Source organism: Pogona vitticeps, chromosome 4, assembly GCF_051106095.1.
Source record: "Pogona vitticeps strain Pit_001003342236 chromosome 4, PviZW2.1, whole genome shotgun sequence".
NCBI lineage: Eukaryota > Metazoa > Chordata > Lepidosauria > Squamata > Agamidae > Pogona > Pogona vitticeps.
Genome location: NC_135786.1, coordinates 58,538,814 through 58,566,742, shown reverse-complemented (window position 1 = coordinate 58,566,742; position 27,929 = coordinate 58,538,814). Strand labels below are relative to the sequence as shown.

Genomic DNA, 27,929 nt, shown 5'->3' with positions numbered 1-27,929 from the left:
ATGTGTACAAGCAACTCACATACACAAGCAAAGCCATCATGCATTTTGCTGGGTTTTTTAATGTTGTTCATTCTTTTATATGACCATATGCTTTTGTTGCATGATCATGTCACCACCACACTGTTCACAAAGGAGAACTAGGAAAGCTCCACTTTTTGAGTATATTACACATTAAAGAAGATTTGAATATCGATCTGTGGCTGCATCGCAATTTTGGGCTGCCTGTTTGGGGGACATATGTTTGGATTAACTATTTGCTGTAACTTATTTTAAGACAGATAAGGTATGTCTTGGTCCCCACCACTCTCTGCTGAGTGACACTCTGCAACCTCCATCATATAGGTTAACCCTACAGGAGTGTTTGGGAATAAAATCATCTAGGCTCAGTATATGTTGGACCATTGTCATCCGAGCCTACAGTTCTGTGGTAGCATTTTATGGACACCCTTATCCTTAACATAATGGAGCAAATCCTGATGTATAGTTATGTTAGCAAAAACAAAATGGTGTAATCTGCAGTGGCCAATTGCTACTAAATTATGGGAAACTGCTCAGATTCCTGGTCACCTGCTCAGCCACACGACTGGAATGCAATGAGGAATCCATACAGAGACTCATTAATTAGTAACAATTGGCCAGTGCCATTTCCCTTCCACCAGTGTAAGAATGCAACAGGATTTTGATCATTTACTCAGAAGTGCCATTAATCTGAATGGGACTGACATCTTACTAAGTAGTTTTTGGAGAACAGCTAAGTATATAATCAGAATACACAGTGGAGAATAAAAAATGGTAATGCTAGACTTAGAATTGGTCTATTGTACTTGTTTGCTCCTGAATGTTTATAAATGTAACCAAAATATCACACTCAGTCACAATTGTGAGGTTACTTTCATAGCAAGAAGCATCATACTATCTACTTTGAATTCACCGAGGAGCTTCATATTGCTAAAAAACAATACAAAAAACAACAGAGGTGGGAAACCAATGCCGGGGCTGTATTAATCCAGATTATTATGGGGCTACTTGCAGCTGCAAAGTCCAGATCCAGAATGGCAACCTTATTTTCTTTTTCTGAGAACTAGCTGAAAAGAAAATAAACAAGCTTCTTTTCTAGGTCAGCAACTGACAGACCGAGGAGACTTAGCCTGAGCAGACTTCATGTGACCAATGAACACCACCTTGAAGAAGGGGCCTGACCGGGAACTGGACTGGTATCTGCACTTGTGTTGAAAACTGTCTGAAACTGTTTGGTCAAACAGAAGAGGAAAGGTTGGCGGATGGAATAAAACAGAGTAAAGAACATCAGAGTTTACCCCTTCATGTGCAGCTACCAGAAAGGAAGATTATTTACTTGAAAGAATTAGATATTAGCATTAAATTATACTGGCAATGATTTGCAGTTACTTAAGACAGAATTTTGCTCCACCAGAGGAAAGAAATGGGACAATGTCCCTAAGTGAAGTTGCCTGCTAACTTCCAAAAGCAGAGAAATAATGCAGCCACCATCTCCCAGCAGATCACAGAACTATGGCCACTACTTTAAAACATTTCCTCCTGCTCTTCTCTATGATAATGCACAAGATGGGGCTCCGGGGATCTCCTTTTCCTGTGCCAGCACAGATAGTGGTATGCACCATCTGCCCTTTTCTTTTCCCATCACACCCCCATGAATTTGCTTCTTTTCCTGGAAACTAGCAGGAAAAGGGTGTCATTCTGTCCTTTTGGGATAAAGGTGGAGGCATGCAGAAAAAGCTTTAGTACTGGTTTGAAACAGACTAGCTAGCCAAACCCCATGAACAACAATCTGAACAGGAATCAGTGTTGGCACTGTTATTTTGGCAAAGGTTATTCTGCTGGTTCTGGTCTCAAATAAACTACTCTGAATCTATTTAGCACCTTCCAAACCAAGTAATAATTAAAGCCCTCTAAAGACAGGAAAGCCATATAGTCAAGTTGTTGACAGCAATTTTAAAAAAAAACCCATGCTGCCACTTGGAAAAGGAAAGAATTGCAGACTACAAGCCATATGGGGGAAAAAAACTCAGTTTATGTCCTCTATGCTTAATTGATTGAAGAGCAGGAATCCCCATCCTTGGGCACATGTACTACCTTGTGAGTCCTGAACATTATCCCTCTTATCAAATGTCATTGTAGCAATTCCTCCCAACAGATAGGTCTAGAAAAAACTTCCCTTTCCAGCCATAAGTCATAATTCATTTGGAAATCTTCAGGTAGCTCCACACATTGCCCCAGAACACTTTGCAAACAGTTATCCACAGGCAGAAAATCAGGGTTGTTATGTGCTCGGTCATAGCGCCGTGAGTTGAACCGCTCTATGCTGGCACGCAGAGCACACTCTTCAGCTTGGAAGTCCCATGGACGTGCATCTAGATCTGCAGAAGTCAGGAAACAGACAATCAACCAAAGTGCCCAAACAACCTGTCATACGCTCACTATGAAAAACTATACTTCTCAGATTGACATGCAAATACCTCTTCTAGAAACCTCAGGTTTTACACTTTCATAGAGTGACACAAAAGATATGAAAAATCAAGACAAGGAGCCGTGGTTTCACCAACTGGTATTTCGGCCATACATATCAATGAGTGATGGCAATCTTGTAAAAGAGTGCTTGTGATTTCTGAGTAAAATGACATGGCCAACAAGAACATAGGTTAGGACCACCTTTCTGTCAGTTATTACAACGAAGATTTCTGCCATGGAAACCTGAGGTAGCCTTGTAGGTGTTTTTCTTCTTCAATAGAGGGAGTAGGCATTTTAAACAGACATGTCTCCTTGGAAAGGGCAATATGTCCTTGTGGTCACTGAAGATGAGAAATGTCTTCCTCAACTTGCTGTATTCAGAGTAATTGGGAAGGTTGCATACACTCTGAACAATTACAGAAGTGATCTGCTAACAGGAAAGGAGTGCTTCAAGAGAAATGGCTCGATGTAGGAACTGAAGAAGCTGCATGAAAGATTTGGAAAGAAGAGAACAAAGAGACCCAGAACATACCATTGCCATAAGCCCAGTCATCATTTAGGCGATGCCGTACTTTCTGGTAGATTGCTGACATGGTCTTCATATTGCTCTTCCTCCACTGTCTCCCCAAGTATTTTGTCTGCACCTTTAGAAGCTTCAAAACATAGAGTTGCATCATAGCTTGCTTCACTTTAAGGGCTCGTTTTAAAATGGGAGCAGACTTGAATACTACCAGCATCTGGAAAGGCAGGATAAAGGAAAGTGAGTTACTGAAAGTTGCAGCTGTAATTCCATCAGAAACACTTTGCCCAAGAGGTGGGAGGTATATATTCTGATGTAGGCTTATGTGGGTGGTTTCTACTCACCATGGTTCTAGAATGTTTCCACTTCGTTAATTTATTCAATATTCTAAGTAAATTAATGCAAGAAAAAAGGTTTCGCCAACAAAACTGATTGTTGTCTCCAGCCTCCTGTAAGAAAAAAATCCAAAGAAAACATGATCAAGGAAGGAAACACTGCACATAGAAGTGCCTCTGATAATATTATCTCCATCCCCTCATGTTGTACATCCTATTCTAGGTAAAGGGTATAGATGGCTTAGCTTACCAGACTCTCTGCAGTCAGCTCAGGTAGTTCATGGACCACACAGTATGGATAATCCAACACAGAGATGCTGAAATATATAAGGACACCCCAAAGAGATGAGCCACCCAGCCAAGTATTTGGTCTCCAATAATGGCTGAAACTGGTTGGTTCTGATTTGTTAGAAACCTGATGATTGTGGCATCCTCTGTTCTTTAGCCTCAGAGGATCAAGGGGCTTACTGTCTGCACATCTTTCCAGATTTGTGTATCCAACACCCTTTACTACTACCAGAAAAAGATGAACTAAACACTTACTTATATTTCCATGCTCTAGGGAAATGTTATTAGTGTTGTCCTCTAAAACACATGGACTTAGTATCGCTCTGTGATGCTCAGATATTTAATTTCTAAGGTATCAAATCAAACAGACCAGAAATAGCATAGATCAAGATGGAAGCTCCTCCTGCAGCATGAAACAACTTCTTTTCTGCAAATTAAATGCTAGAGGAGAACCAGGTGTTTTAAAACTTGCAAAAAAAGTCACATTTTAGGAGACACCATGCCAATGGCATTCCCTCTTACCTGTTCTTGGCTGTGATATATGACATGATGTTTTGATTGAAGAACTTCAATATAAGCGGGATGCAGTTAGCGAACACAAGATGCTGGGCCATATATTCAAACTAGCGCAGGAATGAGAAACAATAAGGCACATTAAAAAAATCAGATGATTTTAAACCTAGCTCTTTCTTCCAATGCTGCTGACTCATACTTACCTGGTAGACATGATTTAGCTTAAAATGTTTGAGCAGTAACAGTAGAACAGCAGAAATGGCCTTTACAATTATCTCCTTGTGTCTGTTCACATCAACTCCCAGCTTCATACTTTGCAACACAGTTGTTCTGAAATCCGAAAGCAGCAATGTTAGCTTTTGCAGCACATGAAGGTGACTACAGTGCAAAAGCTTTCCCAAACCTGAAATGGGTTTTATTTATATTTTATTATTTAAAATAAAATTAAAATACATTTTTAAAAAGATTATATTTTAATACTTTTCACATTTAAGTTGTGTTTCATGGTCTTTATCCTTTTCCATATAACAGCCTCTTAAAGATCACTATTATTCCTGGTTTACATAAGGATAATGAAGACAGAGGTTCTCATTAAATTGATTTGGGGAAGGCATAGAGAAAACCGGCGAGATTTTCTCACTAGTTTTCTCTGTACCTTCCCCAAATCAATTTAATGCATCCACATAATGAAAATTTTAAGGAACTACGCCAACAAAAAGGAGTCAAAGGTTTGCTATGCTGAACAAATATGAAGAAAAAACAAAATACTACTTTATGCACTGGTTTTGAAGGGCAGAACAATCTAACCATCATTTACTGCTCCAAACAGATTTTCTAAAAGTCCCACCCAAGAGATGATGACTGCATTATTCACACACCAATATTCAGGGAAATAAGTCATGTACTGTACTAAGGCAAACTGACTTCAATGAGTCTTCCAGTGAAGATTGCACCTAGGTAATCCCTTGTTTCCAAGCTGCCGGATTTATTTTCCTTAAATTCCAGAACACACACATCAGTTGCACAATTTTAAAAACCAAGCTTCCACCACTGAAAAGGTATTCAGAATCTTCAAGTGGCAGTTAATTTTGGTTATTTTTGCTACTGTAGTCATTATTTTGATATGCTTTGGTACCTATATAATTTGAAGGGCAGATATTTCTGGAAAAATAACCAGCAATATGTCAGAGAAAGTCAAGTAAACATCTATTCCTCTCATCTCTTCCATTCTTTAAATGTACCACTTGCTCCTCCCTTAAGAATGAGACTCACGGCATTTCCTCTGGCAAAACATCTGCTAGGATATTAATGGAATCAGTCTTGGCTTTGGAGGTGGGAGCTGCAGCCAGTAGAATTTTCAGCAAGGCAATCTGTGGACCAAAATTTAGCTGAATGAGGTAGCGAAGACTTTTAAAATGCCCAAATGTATGAAAGAAGGGGAGACATTCAAACATATAGGCAGGAAACAAACACAAAGGATGAAAAGAGTACTGTTGTTTTTTACTTATTCACAAATAGATGATAACAAGAGAAAAATAATTTGCACAAACCAACAATGATATGAAAACCAAGACTGAATATTTCTGCTTCCTTGAAGATGGTAGGGAAGACTGAGTGCAATACAATTAAAGAAACAGAGTATCAATTTTTAAAAAGGGATCATAGGAGTGAATATACATTAAGAGAGGCTATGACTCACCATATATTGGGGCAGGCTAGGAAGCAGACCCTGGTACAAGATTTCTGCAGGAACTTGCTCAACCTCCTCTTCCCCCTGTTAGCACAAGCAGACTGTTACAATACTTTTTCATGTCAGTCTACATATTTTGTGCACACAGGCAAAACTCCACTTCAATACAGAAAGTCTTCCACAGGCTGACAACAGGTGCAAAACATTATAAGACTAAAAGGACTAGATCCAGAATGTCTCTTTGGAAGAGCTACTTCTATTTGCAGACGCTATGGAGATCCAGATGAGGGTCTCACTGGGAAGTGATCTGGGTGGAAAAAAGAGTTTCTACTTGTTCTCCCTTCCTTCTCTCAGACATTTCTCAAACATTCCCTACAACTGAGTTGAGCAATTTTTAAAGTGATGTACATGGATGAAGAAATTGGGAAATACTATCCCTGTGTTACTCCAGCCAGTGCTCCCCATGAGGGGAGAACTCCAGATTTAAGCCAAGGCTATGCTCAAGGGGAGGGCAGATGCTACCAAATTTGGGGTCTGGAGACTGGTAAAACAGCAACTCAACCACATGTTTCCTTCAGGGATGAAGCCGGTAGACACGATGAAGGAAGATAGGAAAAAGGAAGGGAGGCACATGCAGACAATAAAGTTAGCCAAAGATTCAGCTCAAATTTAGAAATTCAGACATCTTTTCCTTCTCTTCTTGTTTCTTTGTATAAATGACTTTTTTATACCATTAGTTCCCTCCTGATTGGGCATTCCTCTAATCATACTTACCCCAGACAGGGGGGAACGCAAATATTCCTCTTCCATTTGTATTTGAATTTCTGCAATAGATGTATATTTGTGCTATAAAGTTACCAAAAAAAAAAAAAGGAAATTAATTCATTATATTAGCAACAAAACAGATTTCAAACATTTTCCTAGCTGGGATTATATTTTTTTTATATCCGGGGTGACACTGAAAATCAGCAGCAGTGTGAGAGGTTTTGTAGACACACGAATTCAAATGCCTAAACAGCAGATACTTACCAGCTTCAGAGTTTTAATACTCTCATGAATGGGTCTGGGCAACCCCACTACTGTGTTGGTGTCACTAAAAAGAAAGGAAGAAAACCAGGCAGCATATATTACATTATATAAAAAATTAAAATTTGATATACTGATAAAATTACAACTGCACAATAATCAACTTGGATCAATACATTTCACTCTTACTTTCTTCCCTACTATCTGAAAAACATTTTAAACCCTAACATTAGGAACTTGAAGCAAGCAGAAAAGGAATCTTATTACACTGGTGCCTCGCTTGATGAGGATAATCCGTTCCAGCAAAATTGCTGTAGAACGAAATCCTCGTCAAGCGAAATGAAAAAGCCCATTGAAATGCATTGAAAACCGGTTCAATGCGTTCCAATGGGTGAAATTCCTCAGCATCCAGCGAAGATCCTCCATAGGGCAGCCATTTTCTGGTGCCTGTAATACGAGGAATCCATCCTAAAACACAGCGAGGAGCCATTTTACACAGCGGGGAGCCATTTTGAAAGCCTGACGATCAGCTGTAAAGATTGTCGTTAAGCGAAAAATCGGTTCCCGAAGCAGGGAACCAACTGGCATTAAGCGATTTTTGCCTATTAAAACATCGCAAAAGCAATCGCAAAAACTTCATTGTTAAGCGATTTCCTTGTCTAACGAGGTAATCATCAAGCGAGGCACCACTGTACACATAAAATGCTTCTGTAAAAATTAAGCACTATTGCATATTTACACAAGAATCAGGGTTCTTTTTACACTTGGGAGCACAATCATTATATGGATTTAACATAAAGTCTCTGCATTGTGGCTTCCAACTGACTTAACAGGTTTTGTCCATTCCTATTAATGATCTTGTATGAGCAAAACGTCTCATTTCCAAGTTTGAGTCCATTTATGTAGTCCTACAATGCGCAAGTGTCCTTGCCCGTTCTCTTCACCTGCCCACAGCAGTCTCATTATTTAAAATGCCAAATAATGTCATATTAAAAAATGTATGTGCTTTTATGGGTTTGTGATGTGCCATGAGAGTTCAGGAAAAAGTAAAATGAAGAGGAACCCCTTTCTAGTGGGATGAACAGATATTATGATCAATATGAGAACAGAAACTGATGGTGTGTGGCCAGTTAAACAGGACAGGTTGCTAGGCATGGCAAATTTGTATTTCTTGGACTTCAGACTCCAGAATTCATCAGAAACTTCCTCAGCCAGAATTCTGGCTGCTCTGGCCAAAAAATACAAGTTGACAGAGAAGCTTTCAAACTTTTTTGATTATTCATAAATGGACTGGTGAGCGTGGAGCCATGATCATTTGCCTGTGAAGCAGTAGGAAGTGGTTAAGCTCCATACAGGTAGTGAGGGGTTATGACAGAGAGCCTAACAGAGAGAGAGAGATTCAAAGAATCACCACTCTCTCATCTCTCATGACTCCCATGGAACTGAGCTACTCTCAGCCATTTCTTCTTTATTCACAGGCAAACAATCATGGTTCTGCATTTACCAGTCCATGTTTAAGTTATGAAAAGTTTTAAAATTCTTCTGTTGATTTGGATTTCATGGCTGGAGCTTCCTAAATTCTGACTCAGGGAATTCTTGGTGAATTCTCAAAGCTGCAGTGTAACAAAAACAAAACTACCATGCCTAGAAGAAACAATACTGTAGAGCAGCGGTCCCCAACCTTTTTGGAACCACAGACTGGTTGGGGGAGGGCTCCATGCGGGGGGCGGGGGTACCCCTGCACTTGCGGATGGGCATGTCACGCGCACATATATACAAGCGTGATCCACCTCCGTGCATGCGCATGAGTGTGATGCCCCCCCCGAGCACGACTTGCCCACTGTGCGTGCGTGTGGGGGGGAGTGGAGATCCACGGACGAGCACCAAGTCGCGGACCAAGGACCTCTACTGTAGAGCATAGGGAGGGAGGGGGAGAAGAAAGAAAGAAAGAAAGAAAGAAAGAAAGAAAGAAAGAAAGAAAGAAAGAAAGAAAGAAAGAAAGAAAGAACGAAAGAAAGAAAGAACGAAAGAAAGAAAGAAAGAAAGAACGAACACACAGACACATACAAAAAAGAAAAGAAAAGAAAACAACCCTAGCAAAATTGAAACAAAGTCTCTTACCTGGTATTTTTCATATTGATGTGGGTATCAACTTCCACCAGGCTTATAACATGACTAATAATTAGCAATGCTGATTATTAGTCCAAACATCTGAAGGGAACCAGCTGGGGAAGGCTACCTTTATATCCTGATGTCTTATTTTGAAAAGGACATGCTACCGAGGATCAAGATGGGATGTGGTGGCGCTGCGGGCTAAACCACAGAAACCTGTGCTGCAGGGTCAGAAGACCAAGCAGTCGTAAGATCGAATCCACGCGACAGAGTGAGTGCCTGTCGCTTGTCCCAGCTCCCGCCAACCTAGCAGTTCGAAAGCATGCAAATGCAAGTAGATAAATAGGGACCACCTCGGTGGGAAGGTAACAGCGTTCCGTGTCTAAGTTGCACTGGCCATGTGACCATGGAAGATTGTCTTCGGACAAAAACGCTGGCTCTATGGCTTGGAAACGGGGATCAGCACCGCCCCTTAGAGTCGAACACGACTGGACAAAAATTGTCAAGGGGAACCTTTACCTTTACCTTACTGAGGATCAAACACATTAAATGCATAGCAAGAAGAAAGAGATGCCCCAAACTAGTTTATCCTAAGGAATAACGAATTCTGGTGTGCTGTAACTTACCTTCCCAATGTGTAGCCAATGAATTTGCTCCGACTAGATTCTAGAAACATTTCAATGTCTTTCTCTCTGCAGAAAAGAGGACATTCTATCAATTTTTCAGGCCGCTGTTTTAGTAGGAACTTTGTGTGGTCAAGTGTTTGAAGTATGTGTGGCCAAGTGCTCGACGCAGGCTGGGCAAAATATTAAAAAACCCCAAGTGTGCTGCTTATATACTGCCCCATAGCGCTTACTGCTCTCTCTGGGCAGTTTACAATTTAATTATGCAGACTACACATCCCCCCCCCCTCCAGCAAGCTGGGTACTCAGTTTACCAACCTCAGAAGGAAGGAAGGCTGAGTGGACCTCAAGCCAGCTGCTAGAATCAAACACTCACCGTAATGACTGTAATACTACAGTTTAACCACTGTGCCACTCCTCACATTGCCATTAGTGGAAAGCCCTCCATTAAAGCTAAGAGAACTACGTATTTAACTGACCTCTCTCTATATTCTCCCACCCATCCCATTGCAATTAGGCCTGGCAAAAACCTCTGGCTTAAACAGAAGGCTCCTTCCACTACAATGTGGAGTGGAGTGGGTGTAACTGAGTTTAGGGGTGAGAAGGCAATATGTGAGAGGGTTAACCTTATCCTCTCAGCTGCAACGCTTTCAAAATTGCTCTGCATCCAACTGGCTGATGTAGCAAAAGTCTTTAACAAATATTAATGGAATACTGTTTTTAAAACTTACTTCATAGACGGCAGAAGGAAGAAAGCCATGGATGGTGAGATGGCAAATCTTTATGGGATATATCTGGCTTACAGGTTTCCTACCTATACATTAAAGATGCTCCTCGCTATTTCTGCCACATTTTATCCGACACGCAGCACAGGGGAAACATTATATATATATTTTTTTTTACATAAATAGCAAGAGTGACAATCTTCCAATCTCATTATTTCCAGTTCTCCATACTATATCAATCTGCATTGTTCTGCATCAAGTCTCCAAATGTCATTGTGATTATGTCAACATAAGAGACCAGGCACACCCTTTATTGCCATTATCACCCACAAGTGTATGTCCAGCACATTAGCCAAATATTCCAGCACTGTTTTGGCAAAACGGTTTAAAAATAACATTCCTGTGTATGTACTCACCGGACCTTTGGAGCCCAAGGCAAACCTTTTGGGCAGGTCAATCGGTCAGTTGGAGGATGTTGGATAGGAGGGGGCATCACTTCATCTCTTTCAAGAGGAAATGTCTCTCCTTCAAGACTATTGTCATCATCATTCTCTTCCTCCTCTTCACGGGAGTCATCTGCTTTGTAAGGATCACGCTCATTGAAGGCATCTAGGTTGTCCTGTTTAATAAGAGCCTAAAAAGATAAATATGCTGTGAGGGACAAATTACCTTCTGAGAAAATAACACTGGCATTTCTGGGGGATGGGAAATGATATCCTTGCAGTAGGTAGCGCTTCCCACTCATTTTGATAGGCAGGACCTTACAGCCAATCTTTTTAAAGCTCCTAGTTGCCTCTCGGGACGTGATGGCGCTGCGGGCTAAAGCGCAGAAGCCTGTGCTGCAGGGTCAGAAGACCAGTAGTCGTAAGATCAAATCCACGTGACAGAGTGAGTGCCCGTCGCTCGTCCCAGCTCCCGCCAACCTAGCGGTTCGAAAGCATGCAAATGCAAGTAGATAAATAGGGACCACCTCGGTGGGAAGGTAACAGCATTCCGTGTCTAAGTCGCACTGGCCATGTGACCACGGAAGATTGTCTTCGGACAAAACGCTGGCTCTATGGCTTGGAAACGGGGATGAGCACCGCCCCCTAGAGTCGAGCACGACTGGACAAAAATTGTCAAGGGGAACCTTTACCTAGTTGCCTCTACCTGTGAGGATAATCCAGGGCAACAGTTTCATCTCTAAGCCTTAAACCTGATACACCAAAGAAAACACAGATCGGGAAATACCCGACCACAGAACGTTGGGCCAGGGGGAGCCAACTCAAATCAAAACTACTTTCAACAGGATCTAATACAGAGAGAGCCTAGGTGGGAAAGGATGTCCTTCTCCCCTGTATAAAAGGGACACGTTATGATAAGGGCCAACATTACCTTTTCCTGGCTGGGTGGGAGAGGTCTTCCTCACAGTGGGACTTACCCAAGCTTGCAATCACAAGGCAGTCAAAAAGGCTGTTGGCTAATCTGCTATAGCACAAGGTGAGGCCATTTCCCTCTACTGGGGAACCACCTATATCCAAAGGACACCTCCACAGATGCACAAGGATATAACGTACAATGTCTTACAATGAAAGACTGAGTTTTCCAAGCCACAGCCCAGCAAATACCTGGGAGAGGGGCCCACATGTCAAATAGGGAAGAAGTGTTGCCATGTCTAGTAGAAGGTGCAGTGATACCCCCAGGCCCAATCTGCCTGAGGTCATGCAGCACGAAGCTATGCAAGCCTGAATGCATTTGCATACACTTTTCTTCCCCATGTTCCAAGACTCAAATGAAGTAAGCAACAATTCAAAGAACCTAAACTCCCTGATTCTTTTCAGGTATGTTTTATGGGCTTCCTGACAACCAGAGTATGCCATTCTTTGCTGAAAAATGTGTGAGGTTTCAGACTAAAAAAATGTAGCACATCTTCCTGGGCTATGTGAAAGATGGAATTAACCTTTGGAATGAATGACAGAGCCAAGCAAAGGACTATCAACTCTGAGCTTTGCATCAAGGTGGAGGAAGGAACTTGACTGATGCGCTGGGTTGTCTTCACCACTAGAAAAGATTGGCTAAAAGCTTCTGCCTATTAGCGGGAGGGACAAGGGAGACAAAGGATATTGCCACCCCACACTCTCAGTAGAAAAATACAGCTCTTTCTAGACAGGGGAAGATTACTCCTGGGCTCTAGGCGCCAACTAGAAGACATTCAGGCTTGCAGGAGGCAGCATCTTGTCCAGTGGAATCAGCTAATTCTCTCCCTCAACACCTGCCCCCAGTCTCAGTGACAGAACATCCCCACAAGCTACAATAAAAATGGGTACACCTACCTTGTGCTCCCGCCGACCCCGTTTCTGTTGCTGCTCAATCAAATCAGAAGCAGATGCTGGAGGAGAGGCAGCCCTCATGTTGCGAATCACTTTGATGCTATCTTCAGGAAGTGGGGGAAGTCCTAGCATCTCCCGTTTCTCTGCTTTCATGTCCTGAAGTTCCTCAAAGCCTCCAAGAGTGCACTGCACAGGAATGTAAACACAGGCTGCTCACTTACACAACATCTTTGATCATTCATAATGCACTGTTTAAAAAGTGATTTGCTATTGGTAAACCAAAAGAGAGAGAGAATAAGCTACAGAGGCTTAATTACAATCAGAAAAACACATTCAGTCCTTCAGAGAACCATTCGTGAAGATGAGAAGACCGAGCAAATACAGCACAGTGTAGTCCAAGGACCCTGGCATTTTATGAATGATTCTTTATAGTCTGTTTTCATTGAAAACCTCCTTAAAATAATAAAGTGAAGAATACTCACTAGGTTTGAAGTTTAGAACTCCACATTCCTAGTGATCACCTCTACTCAAAACATTTTGCTCTTCCTTCTGTTCCTTCTTCACGTAAGGTTTCTAGCTAAATTTAAACTCAGGAAGTTCAGACAGAGGCTTGCTTCACTTGAATGATGCAACTACCACTGGGGATAGATAGGCCTTTTATCTTTAAAATATCTTTTGTATTCACTCCTTCCTTGTGGGATTACTGTCTGCTGAGCTCTGACCTCTATCTTCAATTGCTGCTTAGCTGCTGTGCCTCCATCTTCAATCCTTTATATTTTTGCCTTTTCTTGATTTTTAGGGGGAGCCCCACTGTCATTTATTTGACTTATTTTTGCTTTTGCCTTGCTTGTCTGCTGCTGGACTCAAAGAACAAAGCAAAAGGCAACAAGTGATATGGGGGAGAGAAATCTCCACACACCCCAGACATTTTAGTTGTGCTGATGTTAATTTTGTTATTTCAAAGCACATTGCAAATAAGGGCTCTATAGCTAGGCTAATCCTACAGCTAACATTTAAGTCTGCTTTTCTCTGTTGTGAATTCAGATCTTTAAACAACTAAAGCACATCAATCCTTTGCAGATAAATTTAGTTCCTACTAGAAGAGCAGTCTAAGCTCAATCCTCTAAATCAGTGGTCCCCAACCTTTTGCGAACCGCGGACCGGTTGGTGGGGTGGGGATGGGGGCGTTGTCCATGTGTGGGTGGGTGGGGCACCTGTGCACATATGGGTGGCACACCCATGCTCTAAGTACCACTTGTTCATGGACGAGAGCTTCTTACCAAAACAGTTTTCCAAAGGAGAAGCAACACCTTCTTCATAGGGAAGTGTGGGGCATGGCCACTGCAGAACTTGGTCACCATTCCAAACAGCATCACAGAAAATGGCTCATTGTTGTACAGAGGTGCCCCTGAAAGGTGATACATTCATAACAGGAAATAGACATGTTACTTCTAAATACTTGCGTTTTGTATTTCAGCCATATTCTCTGCACTCAATCCACTACTGTGTCCAGGTTATCTTAAGGACTTAAATCCTGTACATTGTTATGCAGGCGAACAGCAAAAGGTGTAACATTCACTCACTTCCAGCTGCAAATTAAAGAGTCGCCACTGCATTATGGGGGATACCTTTGTCTGCTGGTTTGGCGCATATTCAAGATTGCTAGTGGAGACTCTTTAATTACTGGGTGGAAAAGAGTTAATATTATGCAGTTTGCCTTCCACCTGCATAACAAAGCAACTACCATTATATTGCCCATAACCACCACTTGCTCTTTTTGTTTCTTATGCATACCCTCTTTAAATCAACTAAAACCTAAACCTGTATTTATAGTTTTATTCATTTAGCTAAAAAAAGCTTTCTCTCTAAATCTATACATTGTTTTATTACAATAAAGTAATTTCATCTTCCTGGTCTACTGACACTTATTTATTATCAGGTAGCCTTATGACTGTACATGGGCAACAACAGAAACCATACCTAATTCTGCTCTGAAGGTCTGCCTCATTGCCTTCCACTCAGGCTTGTCTCCTTCACACTCCTGACGGACAGTCTCTACAATGAGGTACATAATATTCAGCAGCACCCTTCAAACAAATGACAAAGGAGGAGCAGATTAGGGGGGGGAACTGTAACAACAAAAGCCAACATTTGACTCCTCCTCCCAGTTTATTACTTCCAAGTTGGTAGCTATCTCCAAGAAAAATACATTCATTCTTAAATCTTTGACACAAACATCTCCTGGATGAACTAGAAATTTCCATGTTGTAATTCTACAACAGATGAGATAAACATTATGGGCACACATTCTAGTACTGGCTAGTGTATAGTGTTTCTTCTCATCATTCTCTATTCTTTCCTGCTTTATATCTAGATCTCTGTCTTGATGCATTCTTACCTGTCACCATCTCAATCCAAGCATGGGATACTATATTAAATCTAAACATATGAGTTTTCATGACAGGAAAATACCAAAAATGCTTATATCACCATATATAAGTAGAGCAGAGGCTGTAAGAAAAGGAAAGAAGGGAAGCATATTTGCAAATGTATGCCCTTCATACAGTAGTAGAGAATATTCTGCTCATCAGTACTCAGGTTAACATTCATTACCTCAGGTCTGTGCTGTCAGCCAGGGAAATAGCAGGTTTCCTTACTGCACTGCTGCAGGCAGCACTGTTACTGGAAAGGAAGAAAGAAGGAAGGAAAATATGGCTAGACTATACCAGCACCAAACTGAGGAAACATTAACTCTATAAATTTCGCCAAAGGAACATTTTTCCTGTTGTAGCTGCGCCTCACAATACCAGAGTATAGACCTCAAAGGAAGCAGAAGTATCTTTTCCTTGAATATCTGTGTGACAACCTGCAATTGTCATGTTTAAATTAGACTAAGTTTCCCTGTGGGAAAAGTGTTAAAAGATATCCTTGTCCAGAAACTGAGGCACTTTTTGTGCAGGAGATTAGATCCCCTCATCAAGGCTTCCTATTCAGGGACTTCAAAAACTCAGGAGTACGTGCGATGTTTATATTCTTCTCCCAGGGGAAATGAAAAAACTATTGGCACCACAGGTGGCCGAGTCCTTTGGAACCTCCCCTCCAGAGCCAGCTTGGGCCACCTACTGGGCTTCACATGGCATGCATACCCTACATCGGTAATATCTCGCCAATTGTGTAAGTTGTTCAGCTGGCACTTCCCCACCTCCCTGCGGTGCTGACGCTCAGCAGCTGAGTGGGGAGACTCATAATCCCACCTCCTCAACAGAGTGGTCAGCAGTGCAGGGAGGCAGGGAAGCGCCAGTTGAATTACTTCCACAATTGGTGCAATGCTACCAATGATGGATGCACACGGCATGCAAAGCTCAGTGAGTGGACCAGGCTGGTTCTTGGGGGGGGAGAGCAAACCTGTGCGGCACCTCTGGCACTGAGCTTTATTTTCGTATCCCCAGGGAGAAGAATATAAAACTCCCATAACTAATGGAGTTGGGAGATGTCTTCATGTACCCACTCTAAGATTAGTCCCATGACCTAAAACCACACTTTCCCACATGACAAGAGGGAAAAGACCACTGTGCTAATCAAGGCTAACTGCTACAGAAAAGGGAGAACTGCAGTCTATTTTCTGGGACCTCAAAATTTGCAGCCCAATCTTATTGCTATTCCTCAACTTTGCTATGGGAGCAGGGGCTGAGATCCAATATAATATATGAAGAGATGGAGAACAGAGAATATGAGTTCTGATGTCTCAGCCCTGAACAGCCAACATCCAGATCTCCTACCATTCTGTAACATCCACAAACTGTGTACTTTTAGTATATTTTGTATTCCTCATATTGGATTCTCCCCACTGCAGTCAAAATTATTTTAGAATCCTTGTTCCTATTATCAAACCTAAACAAATCACTATTGTAACTGAGAAATAAGGTTTAGGAGACCAGCAAAAATACATTTCTTTCCACTAGAAATCATTCTGTCAACCTATGTTTCGATGTCCATGTTAACAGAATGAGTGGTGGTGGGGGACTTTGGAGGGTTATCATTCACCAGTTTACTAAAGGGACACCTCCAAAGGATCACTGCAATAAAAATATCCCAAAGCAAAAGGTAAAGATGTGAGTCAAGATGCTAATATAAGGAACCATTTGTGTATGTGGTTTTGAGTTCCAGCAGGTATTCATCTATTCAGTAATTCATATTTAGTTCCTCACCAGTAACTCACCAAAGTCATCTACAGAATTTACTGATTTTAGGTAACTTGCTTTCTCTCTCTTCTAAGTCAGACACCAGATACATAAGAAAAAAGAACTGGTAGTGTCACCTGTTGCCTGAACTGCAGGGCAGGATGCTACTCTCAACAAAGGAGAGGCTTTCTATGAAACTGTATGAAAATTGGATAGATATCAGAATGAATCTAGCATCTCATTATCCTTCATAGGTTGTAAAAATGTACCTCAGTGGAGAGGATCAAAACCAGGCTATTTAAACAGTCAACATTCTTTTCAGAGGCCTGACTCTGCAGTAAAATGGAACTTACTCAATTTCCATGTTCAAAAGCTCCACCAAAGCATTAAATGTGCCAACTTCAAGTAGAAGAAATATGTTGTAGCGTATCCAGGACTGTACTTCAGCTTCAGAGCTGCACTCATCAAATGTTCCTGTAACCAAAGAAATGGCTTATTTCAGCAGTGGTATGTTATAAAACCATCCTAATTTACCCACTATTTTACAGATCGTTGCTCTGGTACCTTCGAATCAATACATTTTGTCAACCTTCTATGCCTAAGGACAAGGATTCTCAGAATTCAAACACTAAAGGCCTCAGAAGCAACATGAAAACCATTGCATGGAATACCACTTTCTCATGGCATCTAAAAATCACATAGCAAACAACTGAAAGACAAAGTACAAGAGTGTTAAAAGATTTCACAGTGCTGTCTGAGCCCAGTCAAGCTTAAGAGTGCACCAACATCTCAAAATGCCTGCTTTGGAACTCATGTGAACAAATCCTGAAATAAACTGCACTAATGTATTATCGAAGGCTTTCATGGCCGAGATCTGATGGTTGTTGTGGGTTTTTCAGGCTCTTTGGCTGTGTTCTGAAGGTTGTTCTTCCTAACGTTTTGCCAGTCTCTGTGGCTGGCATCTTCAGAGGACAGGAGTCAGAACTCTGTCTGTGCTCTGGTGCAGTTTGTTTGGATAGTTGAGTATTTACAGCTGTATGATCAGCTTTTGTCCTTTTCAGGAAATGGGCGATTGTGGTGATCAGTGTGTTTTTTGTTGTGGGTGTGTTGTTGTGATAAGGGGGAGAGATTATCTGTCAGTGTGATTGGTGGGTGTTGTTAGCTGGTGTTTTGTGTGCAATGATCACCGGTCCTTGTAGCTGGGTAGAGTTCATTGACCTTTTGCAGGCTGTATTTTTCAGTGCTGGGAGCCAGGTTTTGTTGAGTTTTAAACCTTTTTCTTTTTTGTTGAAACTCTGCTGGTGTTTGTGGATTTCAATGGCTTCCCTTTGCAGTCTAACATAATGATTGCTGGTTTTGTCCAGTTTTGAAATAGAATTTCATGTCCAGCTTGTTTTAGGGCATGTTCAGCTACTGCCAATGTTTCTGGTTGTTTTAGTCTGCAGAGTCTTTCATGTTATTTGATTCTGGTGTGGATGCTGTGTTTTGTGGTTCCAATATATACCTGCTTCACAATCACCCATCTCCTGAAAAGGACAAAAGCTGATGCTACAGCTATAAATACTCAAATGTATTGTGAAGCTATGTACTTCCAAATTTATCTCTGTATCTGGAGTGGCCTGAACTTAAATTAGACTGAAATAGAAATCTCTGAATTAGGTCCAGAACTGAATTAGGGACCTATTCCAAACTTAATTCCCATCAACAGAGAGTGTATAGATCAGATACTCTCACCTGATATCTTTACTAGGTATATTATAAAGATTACGTGACAAGTACAACATAATGCATCCATGTTATAACATCTACCTATGATATATTCAACTAGAATTGTAGAGAGGCCTGGCGGCAACAACATTTACTGCCCCTGTTGCTCCCAATGCTCAGGAACACTCTCGACAGAGAGGAATAATCACCACTACTGGTTCATTAAGAAACCCAGCCCCAAACATCTAACAAAAATGAAACCAATCAAGTCATTCAACTGCCATGCTGTATCAGTATAAAATGTAATAAGGTACATGTAATCAATTACTGTAACTTCACTTTGTTGGCTCTAATGATTTTTTTTTCTGATGCAGGGAAAAGAGATTCTTTCCATCAATTTGAGAATCTGCTCAATGTAAATATCACATTTAAAATATTCTATAGAGGTATTACATTGCAATTACCAGATATTTCATAACTGATAGTAACAAAGTTGTACCTTGTGCAACATAAAGAATGGCTCGGGCTACCTTGAGCCTTTTCTCCCGGGCAGTGACCTCAAGGCCATCAAGAAGCCTCATGGCATGTGTACGATGCTGATTGATGTCTAGTTCGGTCCATTTCTTATCCATCACTGTAAAACAAAGCAGTCTGATATGATTATGTTTTCTGAAGAGGCGATTGGGGTTATAAAACTGCTTAATCTTTCACAGTACAGTCATTAAAGAGAAATCAACAGACTGCAACTGCTGTACCAGCCAACAATGAAGTGACTAAACACATGATTAGAACCATCATCCATTTGTAATATGTGAAGATAGCCCTGTATCATAACCTCTATCCATGCGTTTGTAAAGTATGTGGAGCCTACGGGTGATGAGGGGTGTGTGCTGATCTCGCTCTCGCTCTCTACCACAGCTTTCAATATGTGAAAACCATGTGGTTAACATAAAATCAAAGTCCCACAACACAGACAAAAGCATATTTGATGCTAAAGTAACTGCTGTTCAATTTTGTCCCAAATACTAATATCTCACTACACTTCTAAATCACAAAACTGACCTACAGTGCACTTCCACAGCAGAAAGATTGTGAATTATTCTTACCGTGCAGCCTGAAATCTTCCTCAAAGCATTTTCGATTGAGCTGGAATTCAGGACCTTCCGTGTAGCTGTACAATTCTGCCAAGAGAGAACAGTGAATACAGTACTGGGTTGTATTGCATACTCAAATAGAGTATGATTTAAAGAATATGAGTAAGTTGCTGCCAACTTCAGTAACATTACTGATACTACGTATGTGTCATAAAAACTAGATTAAAAGTCATAATGCTTGGTCTACAGAAAGTTATTTACCATATGGAAACCGATATTATGATTGCAGTTTACTGAAGTTCTGTCCCTGTAGGTTGCATACACCAGTAAAGCCCGAGTATCACCTTGCAAGCAGAGGCTGGTTTATACCTCATCAGTCTGGACAGAGTGGGTGGGCAACCTGTGGGGGGGGTTAGATGACCACACAGCCAGCTCTTCAATCTACCGAGGGCACTGCATACCTTCCTGCCACTGAAATTCAGAGGTGCAGCAGCAACCACCCCTAGTTATTAAATGCAGCTTTAAATATTTTGGGTATCAGAAAAGACAGGGACGTGGTGGCACTGTGGGTTAAACTGCAGAAGCCTCTGTGCTGCAGGGTCAGAAGACCAGCAGTCATAAGATCGAATCCACGTGACAGAGTGAGCTCCCGTCGCTTGTCCCAGCTCCTGCCAACCTAGCAGTTCGAAAGCATGCAAATGCAAGTAGATAAATAGGTACCACTATGGTGGGAAGGTAACGGTGTTCTGTGTCTAGTTGTGCTGGCCACGTGACCATGGAAACTACAGAAAAATGCTGGCTCTACAGCTTGGAGACAGGGATGAGCACTGCGCCCTAGAGTCGGACACGACTGGACTAAATGTCAAGGGGAACCTTTACCTAAAGACTGCACCCCTGCTCTCCTTTTCTCCACTTGTGGAGTCTCCAGTGGACTCAGCACCTTCCACAGACAAAGCAGTCTTATGAGTTATGAGTATCAATCCAAACCTATCTCCTATTAACTGAATACACAAAGTATTTAGTGAAGATGGAAAGCACAACCTATGACATCCGTAAGAAAGAACTATGAGCAGAAAGTTTTCATGTGGAAGCTACTTTCACACTGAAGAGCTTTCTTCAAAACAGTATAGCACTCCTTATGTATTTCCTCACAAAAATAAAATTAATAAGTTGAAAGCAACAATATAGAACACAGCAGTAGCAATTTCAACAGCTGTTTTTGTACCAAAGGTATTTAACTGTAGTCCCATGGCCATGTTCATTAAAGTGAACCATTTTCAAAAAATACTGAGATCCATTTCAGTCTGGCTTCAGGCCTGGTTATGGGACAGAGACTGCTTTGATTGGCTTGGTTGACAATCTACACTGGGAAATGGACAGAGGGAGTGTGTCTCTGTTGGTTCTGCTGGACCTCTCAGAGGCTTCAAAACCATCTACAGTGGTGCCTCACATTACGACACTAATTTGTTCCAGCGAAATCGCTGTAGAACGAAAACGTCGTAATGCAAAATAAAAAAGCCTATAGAAACGCATGAAAACCCAATTAATGCGTTCCTATGGGCTTGAAACTCACCGTCCAGCGAAGATCCTCCATAGCGCAGCCACTTTCACTGCCCGTGCAGCAATGAATCCGTCCCAGAAAAGAGCGGGGAGCCTTTTTTTTTAACCTGGCGGCCATTTTGAAACCGCCGATCAGCTGGCCAAAAATCACTGGTTTGCGAGAATCAGTTCCCGAAGCAGGGAACCGATCATTGCAAAGCGAAATTCCCCCATTGAAACCATCGTAAAAAAAAAGTTTGTCGTGATGCGATTTCGTCGTTAAACGGGGCGCTCGTCTTGTGAGCCACCACTGTACCATGGTATCCTTTTGTGCCATCTCTCTGGGATGGCACTTGGAGGCATGGTATTCCAGTGGCTCCTGTACTTCCTGGAGGGGAGAACCTAGAGAGTGGTGCTTGGAGACTCCTGTCTGAAACCCTGCCCGTTGGCCTGTGGCAACCCCTAGGGTTCTATTTTGTCCCTTATGCTATTTAATATCTACATGAAACTGCTGGGAGAGGTCATCCAGAGTTTTGGAGTTTGGTGTCACTAGTATGCAGATGACACCCAACTCTATCTCTCCTTGCCATCTACATCCAAGCAAGCTGTTTTGGTTCTATATCAGTGCCTGGTATCACTACTGGACTGGATGAGGGTGAATAAACTGAAATTTAATCCAAGTAAGACTGAGGTTCCCCTGATAAGCTGAAAGACAGATCAAGAACAGAGATTCAGCCTGTGCTGGATGGGGTTACGCTCCCTCTGAAAACACACATGCGCAGCTTTGGGGTGCTCATGGATTCATCTCTGAGCCTAGATGCCTGGGTTTCAGAAGTAGTCACAAGTGCCTTTACAGTTAACATTAGTGCATCAGCTATGCCTGTGTTTTCAGATGTATCATCTGGCCATGGTGACACATGTCCTAGTTACATCTCGGCTGGATTATTGTAACATACTCTATGTGAGGCTGCCTTTGGAAAGAGTTCAGAAACTCCAGAGGATCCAAAATGCCATAGCCAGATTGTTAACTGGGGCTCTTTACAGGGAACATATACTGTAACTCCCATTATGGCAGCTCTACTGACTACAGATACATTTTCCAGCACAACTCAAAGTTGTTAACCTACAAAGGCCGAAACTGCTAGGGTCCAAGGTATCTAAAAGACTGCATCTCCCTCTATGATCCTGCCCAGGCACTGAGATAATCAGAGGAGGCCTCATCTTTACTGTCTTTCCATAAGCAGGCAAAGACCTTTCTCTTCAAGCAGGCTTTATTTAGTGACTGTCTGTCTGAGAGGGGTTTTTGAATGAATTATTATGCTCTGTTGCTTTTAAACATGTTTTTAGCATTGATTTTATTTCCTGGTTTAATATAATACTTGTTTAATTCCTTTTAAATATTTGTATACTTTGTTTTTTACTTTTAAATGGTTTTTTTAATATAGATTCTCTTTATAAGATGTTGCCATTGTCATCTTATAGTTTCTAGACCACAGCCCTTGCAATTTTTCTAAGTCAATATTGTACCCAAAATTTTTTGCCCATTGAACCATCGTTTCTTTGACCTGTTCATCCTCCAGTTTTAAATGTTTTTTTTTTAAGTGATGTAAGCTGTCTTGGGTCCTTTAAGGAGAAAGGCGGGGTAAAATATTTTAAATGAATGAATGAATGAATGAATGAATAAGACAACTGTGCCTGGGGAAGTGGAGTCTGATCCACAAAAACTCAAACTGAAACAAATATATTAGTCGTAAAGGTCAGGCAATATTTTATCCTTCGCTTCACCTCCTGCTTCACTTTGGTGAAATGAACCTCTTTCAGAATAAAAGCAAAGCAAAGTGTGCTGCTTTGCAATAATGCAAAATAGACTAAAAGGAGTCCATACTATACCTGACAGCTCAGCAGCCCATTTATCTGTGTCTGCATATTCAAACTCAAAGTCTGGTGACTCTGAATAGCCCTGAGAAAAGAGAAAAGTTTAAAAGAAAACCTTTACCCAGGCAAAATCTCCAGCAAAAGCAACAAGTGGGGACCATCCTGGTGAAGGGTGCTGCAGGACTCAAAAACTAGTTTCTGGTTGTGAGATTTTAGTGGTCTAATACATTAAGTCAGGCTCAGTATGGCTTAACTCTCAATATACAGTTTCTCTGTTACTATGGTAACCTAAGTCCTTAAATGAGAGCAGCAATCATCTTCTCCCTCAAACCTGCTTTGCCACATTGCTCAACAACTTGCTGTCAGGCGCCCCCAGAGAGGCTGCAGACTGCAACAATCATAGGCAATAATCTTCTCCAAAGCAAGCACCACTACATTCAACAGGACTTATTCCCAGGTGAAGATGTACAGGAAAACCTGCATTCTTACAGTCTTTTAATTCATTCAAAGATCAAGACAACGAGTACCTCCTATACTCGAAGCCCGAGGAGGCAACGGACGCTTAATTATTTTCTTTTAAGAGGGAAGGTCTTTACGGAGGACGGTCAGAGAGACGATCTCGCTCACAAACAGATCACTCTGAAATTATCTGTGCTGCTAACAAGTTCCGCATAAAATAAAACCAGGGGGGCGGCCCTTGGGGTGGGGGCTCTCCAGTGTGGGCGGCCAAGGAAATGGCGTTACTCATCCAACCGGAGGCTTCTAAAAGCCGGTCCAGCCCTGCTTTATGTTTGGACGGGTGAATGGGGAGCCTTCCAACACCCTCGCAGCTCCCAGGGACTTAAAAGGGAGCGGGCAAGGACACGTCTCGCCGCCCCCGACGCCCTCCCACCCCCGAGCCCTTCGTCGCTCCGCCTGACCTCCGAATCCTTGCGTTGGTTGCGGTTGGGCTCCCGGCCTTTTACCCCCGGCGCCGGCGGCGTTGTCAGCCCGAGCCCTCCGCTCCGTTGTTTATTGTTGACAATTAGCAAGCCAGGACCTCCACCACCGCCCGGCTCCATCACGACGCGCCGGCAGCTCTCGCGTAAAGTGAGACGCAGAGACTTTAGAATCTCGCAGGAAACGTCGCCATATTGAGAGTGGCGGAAGGACTGCGGCTTCGTGAATGCGCCATATGCGGAGGCCGCTGTGGGAAAGAAGGCTTTTGAAAGCGGGCTGACAGCGACGATACGGCACCGCGGAGTCAAGGGGGCGGGGTTTCTTGTGTGGCGGCCATTTTGGTTGTGTCGCGCTACCTCGGAAACCGGCATTTCTTTACTTTGTGAAGCTTGTGAGATGGTTCCTAAAGCAGCAGATGTGTTACTTAGTGCCTCGGTCTATACAGTAATCAGTTTCTTTTCCCGTCACGTATATTCTCACACCCGGTGTAAGTGTAATGGTCTGTGTGTCTTCAAAATATTTATCTTCGCGTGAATGAAAACGAAGTTGGATAAATAGTCACAACATGTGACGTGAACCTCTTTGGCAAGAATATGATACTGGACTTTGGGTCCCGTACTGTTTGTCTTCAGTCTTCCCGAACAGCTATGTTTCCTTCTGCTAAGATGGGGTAGAATTTAACTGGTGCGATGAAACAAGTACCAGTATAAGAAAATATTTGTCTTAGTTTATTTGTTAGCCTTCGAAGTGCCTTCTGTTGGCAAGGTGAGAGACATCACCTTGCCAACAAAAGTCCGAATAGTCAAAGCTATGGTTTTTCCTGTCGTGATGTATGGAAGTGAGAGCTGGACCATAAAGAAAGCAGACCGCCGAAGAATTGATGCCTTTGAATTGTGGTGCTGGAGGAGGCTCTTGAGAATCCCCTGGACTGCAAGGAGAACAAACCTATCAGTTCTAAAGGAAATCAACCCTGAGTGCTCACTGGAAGGACAGATCCTGAAGCTGAGGCTCCAGTACTTTGGCCATCTCATGAGAAGAAAAGAGTCCTTGGAAAAAACCCTGATGTTAGGAAGGTGTGATGGCAAGAGGAGAAGGGGACGACCGAGGATGAGATGGCTGGACAGTGTCTGCGAAGCAACCAACATGAACCTGACACAACTCCGGGAGGCAGTAGAAGACAGGAGGGCCTGGCGTGCTCTGGTCCATGGGGTCACGAAGAGTCGGACACAACTAAACGACTAAACACACACACACACTTTGAAGTGCCACAAAAATGTTTCTAGTTCTATTAAATCGGACAAGAAAGTTGCACTTGTATTTTTTTGGTTTTCACAGTTTCTAAATAGAAAGCAAAAAGAGAGGACATTTATAATTTAGAATCTTGCAGGTTTCACATTTGTGTTATCAAAGGTGGCTGAATTACTAATTTCTTCAACTATCTTTTATCCGCCCCGGTGGGGTGGTGGTGGTGGTTAGCTTCCTTTAACATATTTACTTATGAAGAGATGCAGGAAGTCAGAAAAAAAGCAGCACAGCATAATATTTCTATCGTGGAGAATAAGATGCCTTTAGCTGAAAATTTAGTTAGGCATCCTTCAGTCTCGAAAGACTATGGTAATGTGCTCTGTATGGAGGACTTGGAACAGCCTCTAGTGTGGCTGAGGAGGCCAATTCGAGAATGACAATCTCTTCCACACTGAAGACAAATCCAATCTGTCCCCTGTCCAGTTCCCTGGTTTTGCTGCTTTTGTGACTTCCTCTTTGCCTCAGCCTGCAAATTGGGAGAGGCCGTGATGCAACGCTTGCCTCCAGGCTGAACGCTCAGATGTCAGGGTTTCCCATCTGTTGAGGTCTATTCCTAAAGCCTTCAGATCTCGCAGATATCCTTGTATCGCAGCCGTGGTCTCCCTCTGGGGCGATTTCCCTGCACTAATTCTCCATACAGGAGATCCTTTGGAATCCGACCATCAGCCGTTCTCACGACGTGCCCAAGCCAACGTAGACGTCGCTGTTTCAGTCATGTGTTCATGCTGAAAATTCCAGCTCGTTCTAGGACTACTGTGTTTGGAACTTGTCCTGCCAGGTGATACCAAAAATCCGTTGGAGGCAACGCATATGGAAGGTGTTCAGCTTCCTCTCCTGCCGTGCACAAAGGGTCCAGGACTCACTGCAGTATAGGAGTGTGATTAGGACACAGGCTCTATAGACCTGGATCTTCGTATGTGTCGTCAGCTTCTTATTGAGCCATACTCTCTTTGTGAGTCTAGAGAACATGGTAGCTGCTTTGCCAATGTGTTTATCCAGCTCGACATCCAGAGAGAGGGTGTCAGAGACGGTTGAGCCAAGGTACACAAAGTCATGAACAACCTTCAATTCTTGTGTGGAGACGGTAATAGAAGGAGGTGAGTCCACGCCCTGGCCCATGACTTGTGTTTTCTTCAGGCTTATTGTTAGTCCAAAGTCTTGGTAGGCCTTGCTGAAACCATTCATGAGTTGTTGGAGGTCTTCAGCAGAGTGGGCAACAATAGCTGCATCATCTGCGAAGAGGAAGTCCCGCATACATTTCAGTTGGACTTTGGTCTTCGCTCTCAATCTAGAGAGATCAAAGAGCTTTCCATCTGATCTAGTCTGGAGATAGACACCCTCGGTTGCAGTTCCAAAGGCAGCTGAAAATACACCTGAGAAAAATCTGATCAAATCTGAAGTACTGTAACTGCTACAGTAACACATTACATTAAGTTGTGCAGTTGTTCAAAATGGCACCCAATCCTATTATTTTCTGCTCCAATGTTTATAGATAAATAGCTTCTGAGAGTACAGCATCACTCCTTTTTTCCCTGCCAGTTGTCTGTCTACCCCTTCTCCACCTCCCCCGTTCACCATGCCCTTGCTTCTGTCTCAACACTGTTGTGTCTTCAGGCATACACTTTTATGACTCCATGTGCCCACGTGGAGGAGGACTGATTCCTTTTTTTACCCTGCATTTAAATTTCACATCCATAGAGGTGCATAAATGGTTTTTTAAAAAATTAAAAGGTGGCCAGGAGCATTATGTGATTTAGTGCCCATCTCCCACAATATACTGGATTAAAACAGGAAAACATGCTGCAACTTGGCCATGTGTTAAAACTGGGGTTGCACCTGTTCATAGCTAATCCACAACAAATACTCTCCCTGGTTTACTGTAATGGTGCAGTTGAAACCTATGAGAAGTTCCCAAGCAGGACATGAGCACTATAGTGTCTTTCTCATGATGGAGCCATGAGTTGTTGCACGTTCTTTATTCATAGAATCATATCATAGAATTGTCGTAGGGTTGGAAGGGACCTTGGATATCTTCTAGTCCAACCCCCTGCCCAAGGCAGGAGACCTCATACCATCCTGGACAGAAAGCTATCCAATATTTTCTTGAAAACCTCCAGCAATGGGGCACCCACAATATCAGGAGGCAAGCTGTTCCACTGCTTAATGGTTCTCACCACCAGGAAATTCCTTCTTGTTTCCAGGTTGGATCTCCCTCTGATGAGTTTCCACCCATTGGTTCTTGTCCTACCCTCAGGCGCAATAGAGAATTGATGCCCTCTTCCCTGTGGCAACCCTTCAAATACAGTACTAGAAAAATGCTTTCATGTCTCTCCTCAGTCTTCTCTTTGTTAAGCTAAACATACCTAGTTCTTTTAGCCATTCTTCATAGGATTTAGCCTCCAGTCCCCTTATCATCTTTGTTGCTCTTCTCTGCACCCCTTCCAGGGCCTCAGCATCTGTTTTGTATTGTGGTGACCAGACCTGGACACAGCACTCCAAGTTCAGCCTGACCAGCGTGATATAGAGTGGTACTATCACTTCCTGTGATCTTCATGCTGTCCCCCTGTTGATGCAGCCTAGGACTGTGTTGGCTTTCTTGCCAGCTGCAGCATACTGCTGACATCCTTAGGCAGTGGTCCACCAGGACACCTAAATCCTTTT

At 42.5% G+C, this 27,929-nt stretch overlaps 1 protein-coding gene across 1 annotated transcript; it reads right to left on the bottom strand.

Moving 5' to 3' along the window:
• Positions 1-41: 41 nt before the first annotated feature.
• STRIP1 (striatin interacting protein 1) lies at positions 42-24,216 on the bottom strand. The gene is made up of 21 exons (XM_072997489.2): positions 23,945-24,216; positions 23,040-23,109; positions 19,623-19,697; positions 19,016-19,150; positions 17,163-17,283; positions 15,242-15,310; positions 14,609-14,715; positions 13,909-14,036; positions 12,632-12,814; positions 10,736-10,953; positions 9,598-9,663; positions 6,863-6,926; positions 6,608-6,679; positions 5,843-5,917; positions 5,416-5,513; positions 4,347-4,473; positions 4,153-4,253; positions 3,593-3,659; positions 3,352-3,456; positions 3,020-3,224; positions 42-2,396 (listed from the first exon to the last, which is right to left on the bottom strand). The coding sequence occupies exons 1-21, from the start codon at positions 24,083-24,085 to the stop codon at positions 2,149-2,151; spliced, it is 2,475 nt and encodes an 824-aa protein (XP_072853590.1). The 5' UTR covers positions 24,086-24,216; the 3' UTR covers positions 42-2,148.
• Positions 24,217-27,929: the final 3,713 nt, after the last annotated feature.